This window comes from Cnephaeus nilssonii (genome assembly GCF_951640355.1).
Source record: "Cnephaeus nilssonii genome assembly, chromosome: 13".
NCBI lineage: Eukaryota > Metazoa > Chordata > Mammalia > Chiroptera > Vespertilionidae > Cnephaeus > Cnephaeus nilssonii.
Window position 1 is genome coordinate 9,119,895 of NC_137084.1, and position 18,488 is coordinate 9,138,382.

The following is an 18,488-nucleotide window of genomic DNA, read 5'->3' on the forward strand; positions in this document are numbered from 1 at the left end:
ACCCTTTGATACAGTTCCTCATGTTGTGGTGACCCCCAACCATAAAATTATTTTCGTTGCTACTTCATAACTGTAATTTTGCTACTGTTAATGAATCGTAATGTAAATATCTGTGTTTTCCGATGGTCTTAGGCTCTACAGCAGCGGTTCGCAACCTGTGGGTCGCGACCCCTTTCACGGGGGTCGCCTAAGACGATCGGAAAACACAGGTATTTACATTACGATTCATTAACAGCAGCAACATTACAGTTATGAAGTAGCAACGAGAATAATTTTATGGATGGGGGTCACCACAACATGAGGAACTGTATTAAAGGGCCGCGGCATTAGGAAGGTTGAGAACCACTGCTCTGGAGACAAGTAAGTAAAGCGAATACGTAAGCAAGGTGGTTTCGGAGGAGGGAGGTGCTCTGAGGACGGTGGAGAAGGCCTGGCAGCGGGAGAGACAGCTTCTGCCCTGCAGACCACAAACAAGTCGCTCCCGGGTTTGCTGGGTGGGCCAGTCTGGGGACCACATGCAAACAAGTCCTTAATTCACTCAACAGCTACGCTTCTTCCTTTTACTGCCATTTTGGGCAAACAGATGGAAATTTAATGCAAAAAAGGAGACGAGGAAAAGAGAGAAAAGAGCTTAACGTTGCAAATCTTCTCGAAATGGCATTTAAGGGAGCCACAGGCAGTAGAATAAAGCCACCAGTGCCATCATCTCTATTATCTGGTAAGAAAACACTTTCGCAAGCTGAGCAAAAGCTTAACGAGCCCCCTTCTTCAGACTGAGCACATGGCCGATCGGGGCGCCTCCTAGTTATGGGAAGTGCTCACGGGGGACCCCCACCCCCTGCATCTGGAAAGGAACAAAGAGGCGCCTCTCTCCACGCGGTGTACCTCACTTGTGTCGGGGGCACTTCCCCAGAACAGGGGACTCCCCCAGGGGAGTAGGCACTGCTCAGATCTCCACTTCACACAGGAGGAAACTGAGGCTCAGAGGTAAGGAGTCTTGCTCCGATCACAGCCAGGGTGCCTCTGAGGATGCTCGAAGCCCCCCAAGAAGCATTTACCTAGATAAACAAGTATTAGTGATGACTTTTTTTTAAAAAAAACACCACACCTAATTTTTGTGTTTTTAAAATATAGATCCATTTGTCATGAAGTATGCACTTGGAAACAAGCAAAGTCCTTCTGGGACTTCCACTGCTCATGCCACCCTGCCTGTGGGTCTCCTAGGCCCAGTCCCAGTCCCAGTCTGTCCCGATGCCACCCCACTGCTCCAGGCTTTCCGGACATCCTCCTGAGTACGATGACGGCGAAGATGGTGACAGCTGACATACTGTGCGCCAGGCACTTACGAGTCTAAGTGCTTCACGTGCATTCACTCAATGAACCCCACAATGCCCCTGGAGGCGGCACTATTATTCTCATGCTAAGAAGAAGAGGCTGAGGCACAGAAGCCCAATGACATGCCCACCTACTAGTAAGCGACAGAGCCAGACTGGATGGGGCCGGCTGCAGGGTCTGCAGAGCCAGACTGGATCGGGCCGGCCGCAGGGTCTGCAGAGCCAGACTGGATCGGGCCGGCCACAGGGTCTGAGGGCCGACCTAGGATATTACCAAGCAACCCGCCTCCTCCGCCACCGTCTGCTGGTTTGCGCTCATCTGTTCCCTTCTCTCTTGTCTTTTGCCGCCCTCATTAGGCTGCAGACTCCATCACAGAAGCCACCGTTCATAATCCTTACACCCCTTCCCCACGGATCCACGGTCGTGAGGGAGAAATGCGCGCTAGTAAGTGAAGCACTTAAGATGCTATCTGTCTCTGTTTGTGCTCTGTGATGCTAGCTATAATTAGCGGTGGCATTTGTAAGTCCTTGCATTATTAATTATTATTGTTAGTAGCAGTGGTTATATCAGTAATGTCAATAGCGGTATTAGCAATTGTATTAGTAGCAGTATTCCTGGCTCAGATAACACTTGAGACCACATTTTAAGAAATGTCACACTACACCAGAGAAGAAGGACTACTGGGGACATCAATGAGATGAGGCGTCCTGTCTGCAGGCTGACATGGCCCCACGTGCGTCCGCACTCACGCCCCTCACTGGGCCCCTGTGCAGCACACAACCTGTGTATCTGTTCTGAGCGGCCCTGCCCTGGCCTCCCTGCCCAGGCCTCCCTGCCCTGGCCTCCCTGCCCCGGCCTCCCTGCCCAGGCCTCCCTGCCCTGGCCTCCCTGCCCAGGCCTCCCTGCCCAGGCCTCCCTGCCCTGGCCTCCCTGCCCCAGGCCAGGAAAGGGCTGGAATGCCATAGAGAAAACACTAGACTGGCAGCCAGCAGGCCTGGATCCTGGGGCTCTTCAACCACTCGCCTCCTGGAGATCGGGTCACCTGCCAGAGCCGTAAGGTCTTGTCTGTAAAATGAGTGGATGGAGCAAAAAACATGCCTAAAACCCCTAACAGTGACATCACTGTCGTCAAAAGAGGTGGCAGCTACCACTGACGAAGGCCAGTTCCACCCACTGTCCTCAGCGCTTTTCCTCAGAGCACCAGCTCACGCGCTTCTCACCACCACCTTTCCTGGGAGGTGCGAACACCCCATTTTAGAAAAGAGGCAACTGAATTTCTCAAGAGTCTGGGAAGTGGGTGCTAGAGCCGGCAGACCCGAGACCGAGGCCAAAGCCCACATTCACTGACCCCTGTACCTCAGCCCAGGTCCAACAATCCCCCTGCCTCCTGGGCCAGGCCTTCCCCATCTGCATCCCAGCCCACCCGGTGCCAGCCGCCTCCTCATAGGCAGGGCGGCAGGCACCCGTCAGTCCACGCACACTGGGCACCCGCCCACCATGTGTGCAGCCCAAGGAAGATCCCTACCGCTCGTTGTTCAGGGCCATTCTCGGGGGGTCCAGGTTGGGGTTCTCCATGGACTCCATCTGTGGGCACCGCAGGAAGTAGTAGAGCGTGTGGAGGGCGTCAGGGGACCAGGTGATGGGCTGGGGTGGCTGGCGGGCCTGCCGAGCGGGGCTGGAGCCAGGACACAGGGGGCGGCGCCCCTGCATGTGGTGCATGGCTCTGGACACCAGGTCACCTGCAAGGGGGGGCGGGCAGAAGGGAGGAGAGGAAAGAGAAAACAAAGTCTGAGTTCCCGGCCCACATTCTCCCAAGGATGCTTGCAGCTAAAGCCCTCTAATTACGGTCTGCCCTGGGCGGGGGTGGAAGCTGTCACCTAGACACGCCATCGCTCGGTTTCCCTTTCACTTTCGGGCTTGCCTACACAGCTGAACGAAACACCTGGCGGCGCGGCCCGCCCCTCCGCCCCTCCGCCCCTCCGCCCCTCCGCCCCTCCGCCCCTCCGCCCCTCCGGAGCGCAGGCGAATGTGGTTTCTTTTTCGACATCCCCACTCTCTCCACCACCCCACGGGCCTCGCCCCGGCTCTCTGACCCAGGGAATCCCTCTGGGCCTCCTCTCCCAGCCTCCCACAACCAGTGCCAGACGCAGGGGCCGCCCCTGTGCTGTCTTGTGCGAAGGCCCAGGTACTTCAGTAAGGACGCTGCCTCAATCCCCATCCCATCAAGCAGCAGCACCACCACCGTCATCCGCCGGGCACTCACTGCGTGCTAAGCATTCACTTCCCTAGAAATAGGATTTGATGTGATCCTTAACATGCTGGGGGCCACGTATTATCCCCATTTTACAGATGAAGAAATGGAGGCTCAGCCGGTAAACAAACACTTAGGGACCCCACACATTGGCCTGCTCACAGGGAGGCCGCGGTGCACCCGGCGGTTGTTCACCAGCCAAGGTCAGGGGGCTCGGCCATGGTCTACATTGGAAACCAGGCTGTTGGACTCCGCAGTCCGCGAGCTGAGCCAGGGCCTGGGCTGTGGGGTCTCAGGGCCCCACGTCCTGTGCTGTGTTTCTGCCCAAGTCAAGCCTTTTCAATATCCCCCCAGCCCGGGCAGGAAGCTCCCGCCATTGTGTGCGGCCACAATGCTGAGAAAGGACGGGTGAAGCCGCCCCAGGCACCTGCGGGCCCCTCGGTTCTGGGACAAGTGGCGCCCGTCCGTCCTCCTCGGGCCTGGGAACGCAAGGGCCTCCCCTGGGGGCCAGCTTCCTCCCATCCGGACATGGCTGACCCCGAGGGGGGACAAATATGCAGGTTGTCATTTGGCAGGTAAAGTGTCATTCAATGTATGGCAGAACCAAGTCATTCACTTATTCAGTTTATCTTCTCTCTGCAGCTTCTCAGAGTCTGGTACTTCGTTCCACGGTGTCCCCGGCACCCTGCCCGGGATCTACTGCCTAACAGGTGCTCAGCAGACCCTTCGAGAATGAAGAAATAGCCTTGCACCGTTGTTTCATCTTAACATACAATGTCCGGGGCTTGATTTGAGCTCATTAGCTGCCCAGTTCTCCACGACAGCCACAGCGATGGTGTGTGGCTTCTACCTGAGCAGGGACAGCGGCACCCCTGGAATTGGAGATCTCCACTGGGAAAGAGTGTGTCCCTGACCCCAAGGTCCTCACTCCTCTCCACACGCCTGACTGCTCGTCCCTGCAGCTGTGGCTCGGCTCCCTGGGTGCCTCCCGGCAAACCCCACCCTCTGGCCAAGAGGGTGGAGGGCAGCAAGTTACTGACAAAAGGCTGCCATCCCCAAGACTCTGATTTAATGGGTCTGGGGCAGGACCCGGGCATCTGGACTTTGTAAAAGTCCCCCTGGCGAATCTACTGCCCAGTGGGGTCTGAGAATCACCAGGTACGTGGGTGAGAGCATAGTTCCCAGTGTCCAGTCAGGGCTCTTGCTACTTCCAATCTTACACACGTTACCGATCAGAGCCTTGGTTTCCTCATCTGTGAAACGGGAATCGTCACAGCTAACCTCTGAACTGTGCGGGTCCCAGTCAGTAAATAATAGGTGGAAAGCACTCCACATCCTGCTCGGCACAGAGTAAGTACTTGACAAAGGTTAAACACAACACCATCGCGATTGCTGGCCTATTCCCCTCACCCCTCTATGCTGCAGGCCGTTCCTGTGGCTTGCTTCCTTCCAGGACCTCTGTCTGCAGTCAGGCGCGGCCCCACATTTCCCAGGACAGGAGGCCGGGCCCTGAAATGCCAGCCCCCAGCCCTGCCCTCGGGCTCCTGAGTGGCAGAACCGGCACCGACCCCCCCCACCCGCAGCCGCCTCAGCACAGCTCGTCGTACCAGCTGAGTCGGCTGCAGTGAGCTGAAACCCAGCTCCCGCCTCCCCGGGCCCAAATGCCCTCACTTCGGGCAGGACCGCAGGGCCCAGAGGAGGAGAAGCCACAGAGCCTGCGGTCTGCCTCCAAGAGAAACCTTGTGGAGATATCATTCCCACGGCAGACAAGGTGGAAGTCGTCATCGTTAATTACGTTTCTGATTGTTTTCTTGTTCCTGGTGGAGAACCCTCTGGCAACACGATTCCAGCCAGAATGCAGGCAAAAAATAATAATAATAAAAAAAATAATAAAATAAAAATCCAGAAAGAAATGGGAGCGCCTCGGAAGGGCTCCCTAGCTGGAACAGGTAGGCCCTCGGAAGGTTCGGGAAGGCCATGGAGACAGCAGAATGGCAGCAGGAGCTGGGGGTCCCTGGACGTTTTGGCTCCAAGCCCCGCGACAGGCCATCAGTCTCCCTCAACAACCAGCCAATCCCGATCAGGCACCTGAACACGCACACTGCTCTGCGCCCCTCATTCGTGGCCAACGGTGGCCGCGCGCTCTGGCTGTTCCCCCAGAGGGGTTTTCCTCCCGGCCACCTTAGATTTTCTCGGCTCCGCGATAGACAAGAAAAGAGAGAAAATCTCATTCAGTCTTTACAACCCCCTTAAGGGGGGCATTTCTGTTTTACAGACGAGGAAACAGGCTCACAGAAGTGAAATGATGTGTCCCAGTCGCACCACGAGCCGGCGAACCAGCCAGGCCTTGAACTGGGGGCCCCGTGCTCCCACCACGTGCCCTTGGCGGCTGCGCCATTGCCTCCGGAAGTGTGGTCTGCAAACGGCCACAGGTCTGCAAGCTGCTACTGGGTCGCAACAAGTTAATTTCAGAAATTTCAGACATTTCAAAACAACAACAGCTCCATAGCAATGTCTATCTAATCTAATAATAATAAAAAAATTGGCTCGCGTTTTAGATGTCTTTTAGTTTACTTTTCTGGACATTTATTTTTATTGTGTTTTATTACAGTTTCCGTCTGCCGCGTGGGGGCAGGGTGGGTAAAACCCCCAGCTCGTATGAGAAGCCTTGGCCCAGATTGGACACTGGGAGCTGCTTCTGGAAAATTCTTGTACTTGAGAATCACTTGATCCTAAGCCTGATGAAACCTCGGTCCGAAGCCCAGAAACACCCACTGGGCATGAAAAACCCGCCCTCGCTGCTCGTTAACCAGAGCGCCTCGATCAGAGGTGCTGCAGGTTTCACTCGGGTCTGCCCACCCTCATTAGGTGCCATCCCATAAAACCAATAAAGCCAATAAAGCCAGCCGAGGCTGGAGTTCAGCAGGCTCCTCCATCTGGCTGCCTTTAAAAAGAGGGGTTTTGTTTTGTTTGTGTCTTATCCCCCCCCATGGACATTTTCATGGGCAGAGAGGGACAGAGGAACACACAGGTGCCCAAGTTCCCGTGCAGCTGGACCTGATGCAAGAAAGAAACTTCTTGACCTACCTGGCAGGCTGGGCTTGGCAGAGGGCAGGGAGCTGATGCCTGCTAAACCTGGGGTAAGGCTTTAGGTACAAGGTGCTCGGTGCCAAGTATCACTAACCTCATTAAGCTCTTTAGTCTCGGAGAGAAAAACTGCAATATCTGCCTCCACCTTGTCTCCTCCCTCCTTCACAGTGGGATGAGCAAAAACCCTGGTTTCAGAGCCAGGGGCCGCGGGCAGCCTGGTGCACGACACAGACTGTCGGTTGTCGGTGAAAAGGGGCTACGGGGCTGCTGCTTCCCTTTGCCCTGAGGAGTGGCTGGGCCAGGATGGGGACCGCTCCTAATGCACATGTGCGTGCGCACACACACACACACACACACACACACACACACACGCACATGCACACCCCTGGCATCTGGCACTGTTCTAATCACTGGGCTGCAGGGGAACAGGGGATAAAGCAGAGTCTCTATTCTCATGAAGCTCACAGGTCAGATGAAGCTGACGGGTCGTGGCCTCAGGACACAGTGAGGGAGAAGTATTTACATGGGAATAGATGATAAATGTCAAGTGGCGATCAAAGCTTTGAAAAAACCAAAGCCGCAAGAGGAAAGACAGAGGAATGAGAGTGGGTGCTCATCCACGCCGGGTGCTCAGGGAAGGCCTACTAAGGCGCCATTTGAGCAGAGACTTGCAGGGTATTTAGGGGGAAAGGTCACAGGCACAGGGAACAGCGAGTGCAAAGGCCCTGGGGTGCGATGTATGTGGCCATGAGGCTGGGGTGGCTGGAGCCCGGTCATCTAGATAAAGCCAGATCAAATACTCCATCGTGGGCTACAGTGAGGATATTAGATTTCACTGAGTGAGCCGGGCAACCATAGCGGGCACGGAGGGGATGCTGAGCAGATGGGTAACATAATCCAATTTGTGTTTGAAACGGCCCTGGTGGGGCTGAGTGGGTAGCCGTGGAGGGGGTGAAAGGGGAAAACTAAGATCTGAGAGAGTTTTAGAAGGTGGGACCGACAGGACTCTGTCTCCCTTCTCCTGAGGGATGTTTCTGAGTGCCCCGTGGCCTGGCTGTGGACGGCAATGGACAGAGGCCGCGTGGGGAAGGGCAAAGGCTCAGGGCCCAGCCTCGACGTCAGCTGCCCGAATGCTGGTGGCAGGGCTGTGAGCCACGTCCAGGGAGCCCACGTCCCACGTGAAAGAGCTCTGCTAACAGCAGGCGTGTTGGGAGTCGAGCCCACACCCTGATTCCTTTTGCCGCCTGACCTGGGGGGAAATCACTTTTCTCCTCTGAGCCTCAGTTTCCTCACCAACACACACCTTGCTGAGCTGCTCTGAGGAGTACATGAGATCATGTGGTGCTTTGCACACAGTAGGTACTCAATGTCCAAGATGCAAAACAAAGCCAAGATGCCTTCCGATGGTCTGAAGGCTGAGTGCATCCCTCACTGCTCTCGGGGCAGGAGAGTTTACCAAACACACTGAGCCCGCTCCCTGCACGTCCCTCAAGGGGCAGGGGACCCAGGTGGCCATCCTGCCATCCCCCGGGAGACAGAGCGCGGACGTCTGGCTTTCCCTCCCAGTCCCAAGCACTGATCCGCTCTGTGACCTGGAACCAGGCACCTTTGTTTCCTGTCCTGGGAAGGGGAGGAAGAAAGAAGGGAGGAAGCCGCGTCCTCAAGCAATAGAAAGGTTCGCCATTCACTGTTCAGGGGCCAGAAAACTCCAAGAAATTATAAACAGAAAAGGCTGAGTGAAGCGCCATCTGTTCCAGCCTGCGCGCGAGGGCCCCTGGGTGTGCGGCCGCCGCCGGGTGGTCGTGGCCTCAGGACACAGTGAGGGAGAAGGAAGGACGAAGAATGTGCAGTTTGATTTCTCAAATAACTGGGTAGTGACCTTGACCGCAGAGCCCTAAGGTCCTGGGGGTGCCGGGGCTCCTGCAGGCCTGGGGTGCCCTCCTTCACCCCGAGCGGCTCTGTTTTTATGGTCCCTTTTCCATGTTGAGGTTTAAGGGGCGCTTTCCTTTAAAAACAACACTGGTGGTAAAGTCACTACTCTGGGGGCAGGCAGGTAAAATCAATGAGTGAAACAGGCCAACTCTAGGTACGTGGCAACGTAGGGGACACATGTCCGCTTCGCGGCCCACCGCCCCTCCCCCGTCGCGGCCACGCAGGAGTGGAGCCCTGTGTCCCCAGATCATCTGTGTGCGGTGACGGCCACTCGCGGCCAAGCCACACGGGACTGTGGGCCACCTGTGTGCGACCTCTGGCCCGGGAGGACCGAGCGTCCAGGGAAGGCAAGAAGCGTGACGACGGAGGAGGCCGGAACCCAGAAGCCAGCCTCACCCTCGCCTTCTCCCCCACAGCCAGCGAGAGGGGGTGCCCCACGTACTCAGCTCGGAGATGCTCCCCACGCAGGTGGCCAGGAGGGACTGCTCCAGGGTCCGGAGCTCCAGCTGCGCGTAGGCATCGGCGCGCTCGTCCTGGCCCAGGGACCCGCCGTTGTAGGGGCTGAAGTACGCCGGGAGGGAGAGGACACCTGTGGGGAGACAAGACAGACAGGTCACCCCGGGGAAGCGAAGCTCTGGGCAGAGCAGCGTCGGTGGCGAATGTCAAGGCTCCACTTGGGGACGGCCGACTCTCGCCGCGGACAGCGCTGCAGGGCCAGGGCGAGGGGCGGCCGGCTCGCAGGTGGCGCCGAGCCAAGTGGAGGCTGGGAGCCGCACAAGGAATGGCCTGCGGAGGCTGGGGGGCCACACAAGACCTCCTTCACTCCTTCACTCCGCACTCACTGAGCATCTGCAGGGTGCCTCGCCCGGTGCGGTGCGGCTTTCAGGGTGCTGGGGTGACAAGGAGGCCTGGCTCTGTCTTCCCGGAGCTCAGGGGAGGGCTGTGTCAGGGTCAACCGCCACCTGGCGGCCTAACGGGCAGCACCGCCCCAGCCTCTCACCTCCTGTGCTGCCCCCCTTCCTTCTTCAAGCCACGAGGGGCCCCGGGAGAAACCACAGAGAAAGATGCTGCCTGCTCCCCTCCCGAAGGGGACCCGTCCGGACCCAGCCGCTGGCCAAGCCCAATTAGTGTTTGTCATTAGCACTGCAGCGGCGGGGGAGCCGAGCTGTCAGCATCCGCCCCCAGGGGGGCGGCCTGTTCATTTCTCCCACTCACTGTGTGGCTTCTTAGAAAGCACCAGACAAGCAAAATCAGCCTGGCTGAAAATTACATGTGGGTTCCTCAGAGCACGCGGTCACATGCATTCCCAACGCTTAGTGACGGCTGTTTCTTTGATCAATGCCTCTTTGTCCACCACCCTGATTTTTTTTTTTTTTAAGGAAAATACCCACAGGAATTTAATCAGTCAGTGTTGAGAAAATGTCTTCCAATTCCCTGAGATAACTGGAGGCCCCCGGGATGTGGCCAGACGCGCGTTAGAATTCCCTATCCTAAACCCACAGAAACGCATGACGACGGCCGCGGGGCGTGCAGGAGAGCGGCGGAGACAGGGCCGCGGGGCTGGGCTCTGTCACTTAACCCGGCGGCGTGATCGCGGGCAAGTCACCTCATTTCTCTGCGCCTCCGACCCCTCGCGTGTTAACTAGGGATGAGGGACGTGCGCAGCTGGCAGGGTGGCCCTGAAGGGGAACTGAGCTGCTGCGTGTGGACACTGGGACAGCGTGTGGCTCAGAGGTGCAGGCTTTGCTCACACTCTCATTTTCCTTTCCACCGGGTGGGCACTGCTGTCTCCATGTTACACACCGGGAGACTGACGTTCAGAGAACTGAACAACTTGTCGGCTAAGTAGCAGAGCTGGGATTCGAACCTGGGTCTGACCGACGCTAGGTCATGCACACTCAACCCCAGACCCAATGCGCACACCTCCCAGCTCTCCTTCGGCTGCCCCGACTCGGCGGCCTGTGCATGTGGCAACACTGCGGTGCTATTACTGCCCGTCCCACCCGCAGGAACCCCCGTGCTGAGCCCTGTGTGTTTCTTCCCTGGGCCAAACGCACATGGCAGGCCTCCCCCCTCCCCCGGATCCTGACCACTCCTCGGTTCAGCCGCCGGTCAGCCCTGCCCTCCCAGCCTGCCCTTCCCTTGACCCGGCTCCCTGCCCTCCTTGCTGCCTCACGGCCGCTAGGCACTGCCCATCTCCCTTTGCCCCTTTGGATGGCAGCGGCCCCTCCCGTCACATCCGGCTCACTGACTTGGCAAAGCACTTCCCCAGAGCTGTTTCCCGTGGGAGGCGGAGGAGGGCATGACTGGGTTCCCCCTGCCCTATTCCAAAGCAGAAACTCTCCCCGATAGCTGAGTGCCCGTTAGGAAAAGCTGGGAGCATTCAAACAAGTGAGCCAGGGAGAACATCACAAGCACACACCCCCCGAGCTAACCCCACGGACAGCCCGGACACCAGGAGGGCTCCTCCTCTCCTCTCTGTTATTAATCTCCAGAAACCACACAGGGGACATGTGGATCACATTTGCAGTGCTTACAGCAAGGGGATGGGAAATTCAGCTGATTTGTCAAAGGATTCCCAGAGAGAAATGTTATGTCAATGGATCTAGTAACAGGAGCTGGCAGCTCCATTAATAACAGTTCCCATGTTCCCAGTCATCACCCACCCACGGGGATTCTCACTTAATACTGTGGCAACAGTAATTATGAACCGATGATTAATAATAATAATTAATAACATCACCGCTTCTACATAGTACCTTTTGCTCTTAAGAGGCTTAAAAAAGCACTTCCTCAAAGTGCTTTATTCCTCGAGTAACTTATTCCTCCAGCGAGGTTGGGAGGGCAGTCATCATGGTTGACAGTCTTGTCCTCAATAATGTTGACTGCTATTGAGGGCTGACTCTATGCCAGGCACTGTGATAACTTACTTGCACGATCACATAGAATCCCCCCAAGACTTGGTAAGGTACCCATCCTACCCATCTTACGGATGAGAAATCCAAGGTCCCCCTAAGTTAAGTGACTTGCCCGAAGTTATTGAGGGTCAGAAACTGAGCTGGGGCTAAAATGTCAATCTCTTGATTTCTGAAATAAAATGGCATGCTGCTCTTTGGCCTCCGTGTCCTTTAGTTAAACTGCACTGGAATATTTGCAAAAAGAGGGGTTCTGTTTGGGCCTTGGTTTGATAAATCTGAAGACCCAGAAATATGACTTTCCTTCTAATGGGTCCCCAGGCACCTCCGGCCAAGGTCCCTGGAGGTCTCCCCTGAAACTTGAGAGCGAGAAGGCTGTCTTCCTACTGCCTCTGTGCTTTCTACAGCAGATCCACAGCTTGTCTTCCAAACCCGCTCCTTAAGAAAGCGTGTTGTTTTTTGTGTTTTTTTTTTTTTTACGTCAATTGGAATTCTTCTCTCTCCCACATAAGCCTGCTCCTCAGAAGTTCTCACTGGAGATGCAAGATATTTGCTTTAAATTCTCTTAACACCTTGAGGCCTTCTTCGCCCCCCACCAATTCCCAGCTGTGTGATACGGACCCAGGGCAAAGTCGCTGTAAAAAGAGATTCCAAGAAAAAAGAAAAGGAAAAGGGCTTTTTTTTTTTTCCTATTTAGTAAAACCCCTAGGGAAAAAAAACTGCTTATTTTAGTTAGTCATGATGAAAAAGAAAGCATGCTGGAATGTTTCCCTCGACCCCTTTATTAGTCAAAACGGACACCCCCAACCAAGCCCCGTTGAGCTGTGTAAGTTACAGAGAACCCCACACGCATCCCAGGTCAGGACAGTGAGATGGAGTCCCCGCACCCTCTGCCTCCTCCCACACACCCAGGCTTCCCGTGGAAACAGCGTGCCGCCCCCGTGTGCCCCGACTGCACGCAACGCCTCTCCATTTCCCAGTGTGGACACAGAACCATCCTCCTCCGTCACTCACTCCGTTTCCCTCAGCCCTCAGCCTGGTTGCCCAACCCTTGAATCTGGGAACTCCTTATCTCATTCCCCAAAGCGCTGCCTCCTCCACGGCCCGTGCCTCTCCGAGCACCGCCAGCGAGTGCAGCGCCACATCCGCCCAGTTGTCCGACGACAGACCCGTGAGTCATCACCCTTATCAACTCCCTCCCTGCTCCCACGCACCCGATCCACAGAGTCTTGCTCCTTTACTGCCTCACAATTCCAAGTACCTGTCCCTGCTGTGCCCCAGTCCGGCCACGTCTGCCCCCCTGGCTGCTGTGGCAGCCTCCCCGCCGGCCGCCTGCCTCGCCCGCCCCTGCCACCCTTTCCTCCCTCCGGTCACCTTCCCCTGGAGCTTGCCCTCTTCCAGGCCTTCCCCACTGCCCCGAGGAAGCAGCTCAAACTCCTTCCCACAGTTAAGCACAGATGCCACTCTCATTTCTTCCTCTGAAATGAAAATAAGTCTGCCAGTAAACGGGGAAATCCCCAGCACCTCCCAGGAAGCCAGTCGAGCAGGGAAACCTGTGCATACCTGACAGCTTTCCTCCGAGCTGCTTTCCCAGCCTTGGCCCCTGGGCCCGGCTCCAGCTCTGGGCTTGGAAAAGCAACAACCCGGGTGATTCTCCACCAGCGCCCAGAGGGGGCGCCAGTGAGTTAGATGGGGACCCACCTGTGCAGAACCCTGGGAACCCCGCCTTCTCGCTGGCGGTTGCCAACCAGGAATTCAACCTGGGTTTCAGCGTGTAGAGACGCTGGCTTCTCCAAGCCAGCACCCGGCCAGAAGCAGATGGGCTGCACACGGGGCTGACAAACCGGACTTGGAGTGCGAAGGTGTTTCCGAAGCAGGGCTTAGCCCGAAAGCCCTAGCAACGACAGGCGTGCTTGCTTCTCTCCTCTGTTCGGCATGGGGGCTGACTCGATGGCTTCTCAGGCCTTCTGCAGCATGGGGACCCCACTCTCCCCCTGGCTCCTCTGTGTGCTCTAGATCTAACGTCTTACCCCGCCCCCCACCTTCATCCCATCATTTACCTTCTGAACTGTCAACAATAGGAACCAATAGGCCAGATCTTGTTATTAACATTTCCTATGGTTTAATTTCCCCACAGCTATAACCCCCACCCCCCCGCTACTCAATTTTAAATGTAAAGAAAATATTTTTTTTGTGTGTGAAAACTGGATCGATTTACAGTTCAGCTTTTCTGAGCAGCCATCAAAAGCCATCAAGACTGTAACATAACTGTCCCCTCAACTCAACATACCATTACCGGCTCTGTCCCAGAGTTGTGAACGTTCTTTTTGGGCCACTGTGACTGCAGTGGGCCCAGCTACCTGTGCAAGCCTGCGTGGCTAGCACCCTCTCCCACCTCTGCCCCCCGCAACTCTCACCGGACACCTCCCCACCCCCCCTCAGCTCAGGGAACCTCATGTGTGAGGACAGCAAAGGCCACCGCCAGCCTCCTGCTTCCTTAGAATGAAACCGGGATGCGGAGGATTACTCCTTTATTGCCCTGGTGAGGAAGCTTGGCGGGGCGTCTCCTGCCAGTTTTCTTAGGAGCGGGAAGCCTGGGCGGGGTTCAATCCATAAGCTTCTGAAAATAAAAATTATATTGCCCCACTGAACGGCTTCCAAGTAGCCCACACAATCCAACTCTTTTAAATTTTTTTTAAAAAAGCGTTTCCATTCTCTGATCTGGAATTTTATATATAGTACGTTTAATGCTCAGTTGCATGTTAGTCATACAAAGTGCTGAAAACTTACAAGTGCGGATATTATTCAGAGAGACCCAAGTGAAAGAGAAAGGCTGTTGATTCTCAAACAAACTCACTGAATGGAATTTCTCCTGAGACTCTAAATCCAAAGAAGTTGGGGTGTGTGTGTGTGTTGCGGGGAGGGCGTTGAGACAAGGGGGAGATGAAGGAAATAAGAAGAAAAGCCTGGAAGTGGAATGAAATATGCCTGACTGGTGAGCTGTCAATCATCCATGTAAAAATGATTCATCAAGAATCATCGAACACAGCCGGCGTGGCTCAGTGGTTGAGCGTTGACCTATGAACCAGGAGGTGAAGGTTCAATTCCCGTACGGGGCACATGCCTGGGTTGTGGGCTCAATGCCCAGTGTGGGGCGTGCAGGAGGCAGCCGATCAATGATTCTCTGTCCTCATTGATGTTTCTCTCTCTCTCTCCCTCTCCATTCCTCTCTGAAATCAATAAAAATACATTTTAAAAAATTAAAAAAAAAGAATAATAGAGCATGGGACCACTCTACTGTGAGACCCAAGCGTTCAAATGAGGAGAAAATGTTGGGAGGAAGGGAGAAGGGTGGGGTGGGATCTAAATTGAGCGTGGGAAGCAGGTTTTAACTGCGGGTTCCTAATGAATGGAGAGGGGTTAGCACACACTTAGTAGTATTCTATGCCAGGAATGGAGGAACTGGCATTTGAGTCGCCACAAAGACCGCAGCAGTGGTTTTATTACTATTACTATTAGCGAGTAGCTGGTATATTACTGCCCTATTTACCAATGAGGGACGCTGAGGTTTAGATGGGCTAAGGGCACAAAGCTAGCAAAGGGTGCAGGCGGGAGTGAGACCCAACCTGTCCGACACTGGGGTCCACAATGGTAACCTCTGCACAACACTGCCCCTCCCATGGGGCTTCCCCTATTCGAGCCCAGGGACAGAACACTTCCTTCACCCCCAGCCCGATGAGCACAGCACTTCCCCCTTCTTGAAGGTCAGGAAGTGGGAAGCAAACACAACCGAGCTCTGGGGACACCTCACCCTGGCGAAGCGATCAGAAAGACCGGGCGCTGAAGGTGGTCTTCAGTTAGGTCAGGCCCAGGGCGGAGCGCTCACCAGGAAACAGGAAGCAGCAATGCACATCTATGACGGCCAGGGAGTCCGGGCCCGAGAGCCCAGGGCGATCGCAAAGGCAACATGCTCACTGGCAGCACCCCATTCGCTTTAAAAAGGTGGGAGAAGGCAAACCTCACCACGTCTACTGGGCTGGGCTTCACCTCCCTTTGAATCCTTGGCCATCTCGGGCCTGATGGGGGTGGACCTGCTTGGGGAGCTGGTCTTGGGGCTGCCTCTTTCCTCTCCAACTGGCAGCCCCTCTGACCTCTGACCTCAGGGCTGGCTCTCCCAATTCTCAAGGGGCTCCAAGCAAGGTAAGGATTTAGAGGGCGGATGGGGGCCACTGAAACACTGAAAACAAAGCGGGGGGGGGGGGGAAGGGGGGGTTACTCCAGAATCCTCACTACAAATGCTGGGTCCTTCTTTCGGTGATTTGTTTAATGAAAGTACATGTCAGTCGAGGGTGAATACGGGGCCTGTAGAAGAACAAACTAGTAGGGATCACAGATTGCCGCTTATTTTTTTTTCTGAAGAAAGAACTATGAATAAAACACAGTGTGCTCACTGCCATTTCTCCCTGCAAGAGAGTAAAATGAAGCCAGAGTAACCAGGGAGATCCATGTCAGGAAATTAAACCTACAGGTGAACTCGGGAAAAGCCAGCCACAGTCACAACACTGGGCAGCGAGGAGCAGGGAGCACGCGGGCAACTACTGAGCTCTTTCCCGCGGGAAAAGATCTCCAAGGGGCTTAGGACACTTTTTAAGAGATTCTGGTGGCCTCTTTCCAAAGTATTGCTGTAACACATCAGGAGTTTGAGTGACCCAGGAAGCGAGCGTCGTAGAACTGCTGCCTCTTAAAAGAAGGGAAATCCACCATGTGACTATGGTCCTTTGTCAAATGTCATCCTCAACTTGCGGGTGTGTGTGTGTGTGTGTGTGTGTGTGTGCACGCGCACCCAGTGATTCCTGTGAGCCAAGGGCAACCTTGAACCACTATGGTATAAAGGCAACACAGTCAACACACACACACACACACACACACACACACACAGAGAGAGTAAATGGAAGATGTAAGCATGGAGACAGATGGGTAGTTAAAGTCATCATCCTAAAATATCGGGCTTTTCCCCACCAATGCACACAGCCACAAGGTAAGAGTGGTCCCCTCGGTGCCAGCATTAGAAAAAGTTTTTTGTTTTTTTTAAAATATCCTTAGATGAGAATTTTTAAAATATATTTTTATTGATTTCAGAGAGGAAGGGAGAGGAAGAGAGAGATAGAAACATCAATGATGAGAGAGAATCATTGATCGGCTGCCTCCTGCATGCCCCCCACTGGGGATCGAGCCCTCAACCTGGGCATGTACTCTTGACTGGAATCGACCCTGGGACCCTTCAGTCTGCAGGCCAACACTCTATCCACTGAGCCAAACCAGACAGGGCTAGAAAAAGGTTTTGAACTACTATGCCTCCTCACCTTTGTAAGTGAATGAGCTATATTGGTATAGTAAAAGTGATTATGGTAAGGGAAATGGGGGGATGGGAATGATATATTTAGAGGAAGAAGAGAGTGATAGGATGTTTCTTCAGAGCAAAGGAAATGTCCACAATTTCTAGTATGGCAGATAATTAGTTACTGGAAATTAAATTTTTATATATATAAAAAAGGGAATGTTAAAAAACACACAAACCCACTATAATCTACTTACTTGTAAAAAGCCCAGAATGGGAATCCATCGACCATAAAAGATAGCTATTTCTCCTGGGAGAATTTTAGATGAGTTTCCCCCTCCATTATTCTTCATCCTGTTTTCTACTGATTAAATAATGATTTATGAAAGCCAAGTTCTTATGCTGTCCACCTTAAACTTCTACAGTGCTATACGTCAACTATGTCTCAATACAAATGAAAAATGTGTTTTAATAAAAGTGAAAGCATTGTTACAACTACTGCAGGCTCATGGAAGCAAATAAGGGAAATCTGATTGTTTTATAGAAATACTACTAAAAAAGGTAAGGGACAAGGGTAATTCTTTGGCAGAAACCCGGGCAGAAACCATTCTACCTTGCTAACCAGGAGGTGAGGTTTTGTCCCAGGCCTCATGCCAAGAACTGGCCCTTCTGAGAGGCAGCCCCTCACCTGGCGGGGGGGGGGGGGGGGGGGGGGGCTGACTCCGGGTGGCTCGGGGCTGCATCAGCAGGGGGACTTCCCGTGGCATCTTGCCAACTCGGGGCCCAGCTGTGTGCTCACTGCACCGAGACCGTGTGATCATGACGCAGCCACGCGGCCACCTGCACCTCCGACCCCTGCAGTGGCCGCTGCGGCTGCCACGCGCTGGGATCGAGAACAGGTAGGGCGGGGGAAATTCTCGGGCCGCACGGCCGGAATCACCACGTACAGAATAGGAGCCTCCCACAGCCAACACTGGAGCGGGAGCACAGGTGGGCCAGGAGGTGGGAGAGGAAGCCGAGCTCGTGCTGGGCGTGACTCCTGAGCGGCACCCCAGGCTTGGGAGCAGGGCTGCTGGCAAGAAAAAACTGAGCAGTGGGCACACTGCCAGCCCAGAGGGCAGGAGAGGGGTCCACGAGCCCAGGCACCCACAAGGAGCACAAGAAACTCCTTGGGGGGTTTTATTTTAAAAAGATAAGAGTGTCACAAGGTCTAGGGCAGATGGCCAAGGTGTCTATTAACGGAACACGAATGCATTAGTCGGAACTGCACGGTGCTGGAGCCCTCCTAGCAAACAGAACCTGTTTCCGGCGCCTTTGGTTTCCACCTCACAGGGCTCTGACCATCAGACGCTCCAGATGATTTAACAGCATGAGTCAGAGGGGTGAGGGTTCAACACGCAGCTTTGCCTCTTACAAGTTGTGAGGCCTTGGACGAGTTTCTTACCCTCCCTGAGCCAAAATTCGCTCATCTGTGTCTTGGTGCCTAATAATAGCTCCTGATTTAGAGGACCGAGGATGAAAAGTAAGCATCTGGCAAAATACCCGACACACAGAAAGCGTGGAGTAAATGGACCTGTCCTTTAAATGGCCGTGCTGAGTCCCGGGGCCAGTGGCTATGGGATAAAGC

General features: G+C 54.7%; 1 protein-coding gene across 1 annotated transcript in view; it reads right to left on the reverse strand.

The window, feature by feature from the left end:
- ABTB2 (ankyrin repeat and BTB domain containing 2) overlaps positions 1 to 18,488 on the reverse strand; it is a 141,556-nt gene that overhangs the window by 24,672 nt on the left and 98,396 nt on the right. Inside the window, exons 2-3 of the mRNA XM_079787400.1 lie at positions 9,051 to 9,197; positions 2,861 to 3,074 (exon numbers count right to left, since the gene is read on the reverse strand). Coding sequence (XP_079643526.1) covers positions 2,861 to 3,074; positions 9,051 to 9,197 — 361 coding nt within the window. The remainder of the gene's footprint in view (positions 1 to 2,860; positions 3,075 to 9,050; positions 9,198 to 18,488) is intronic.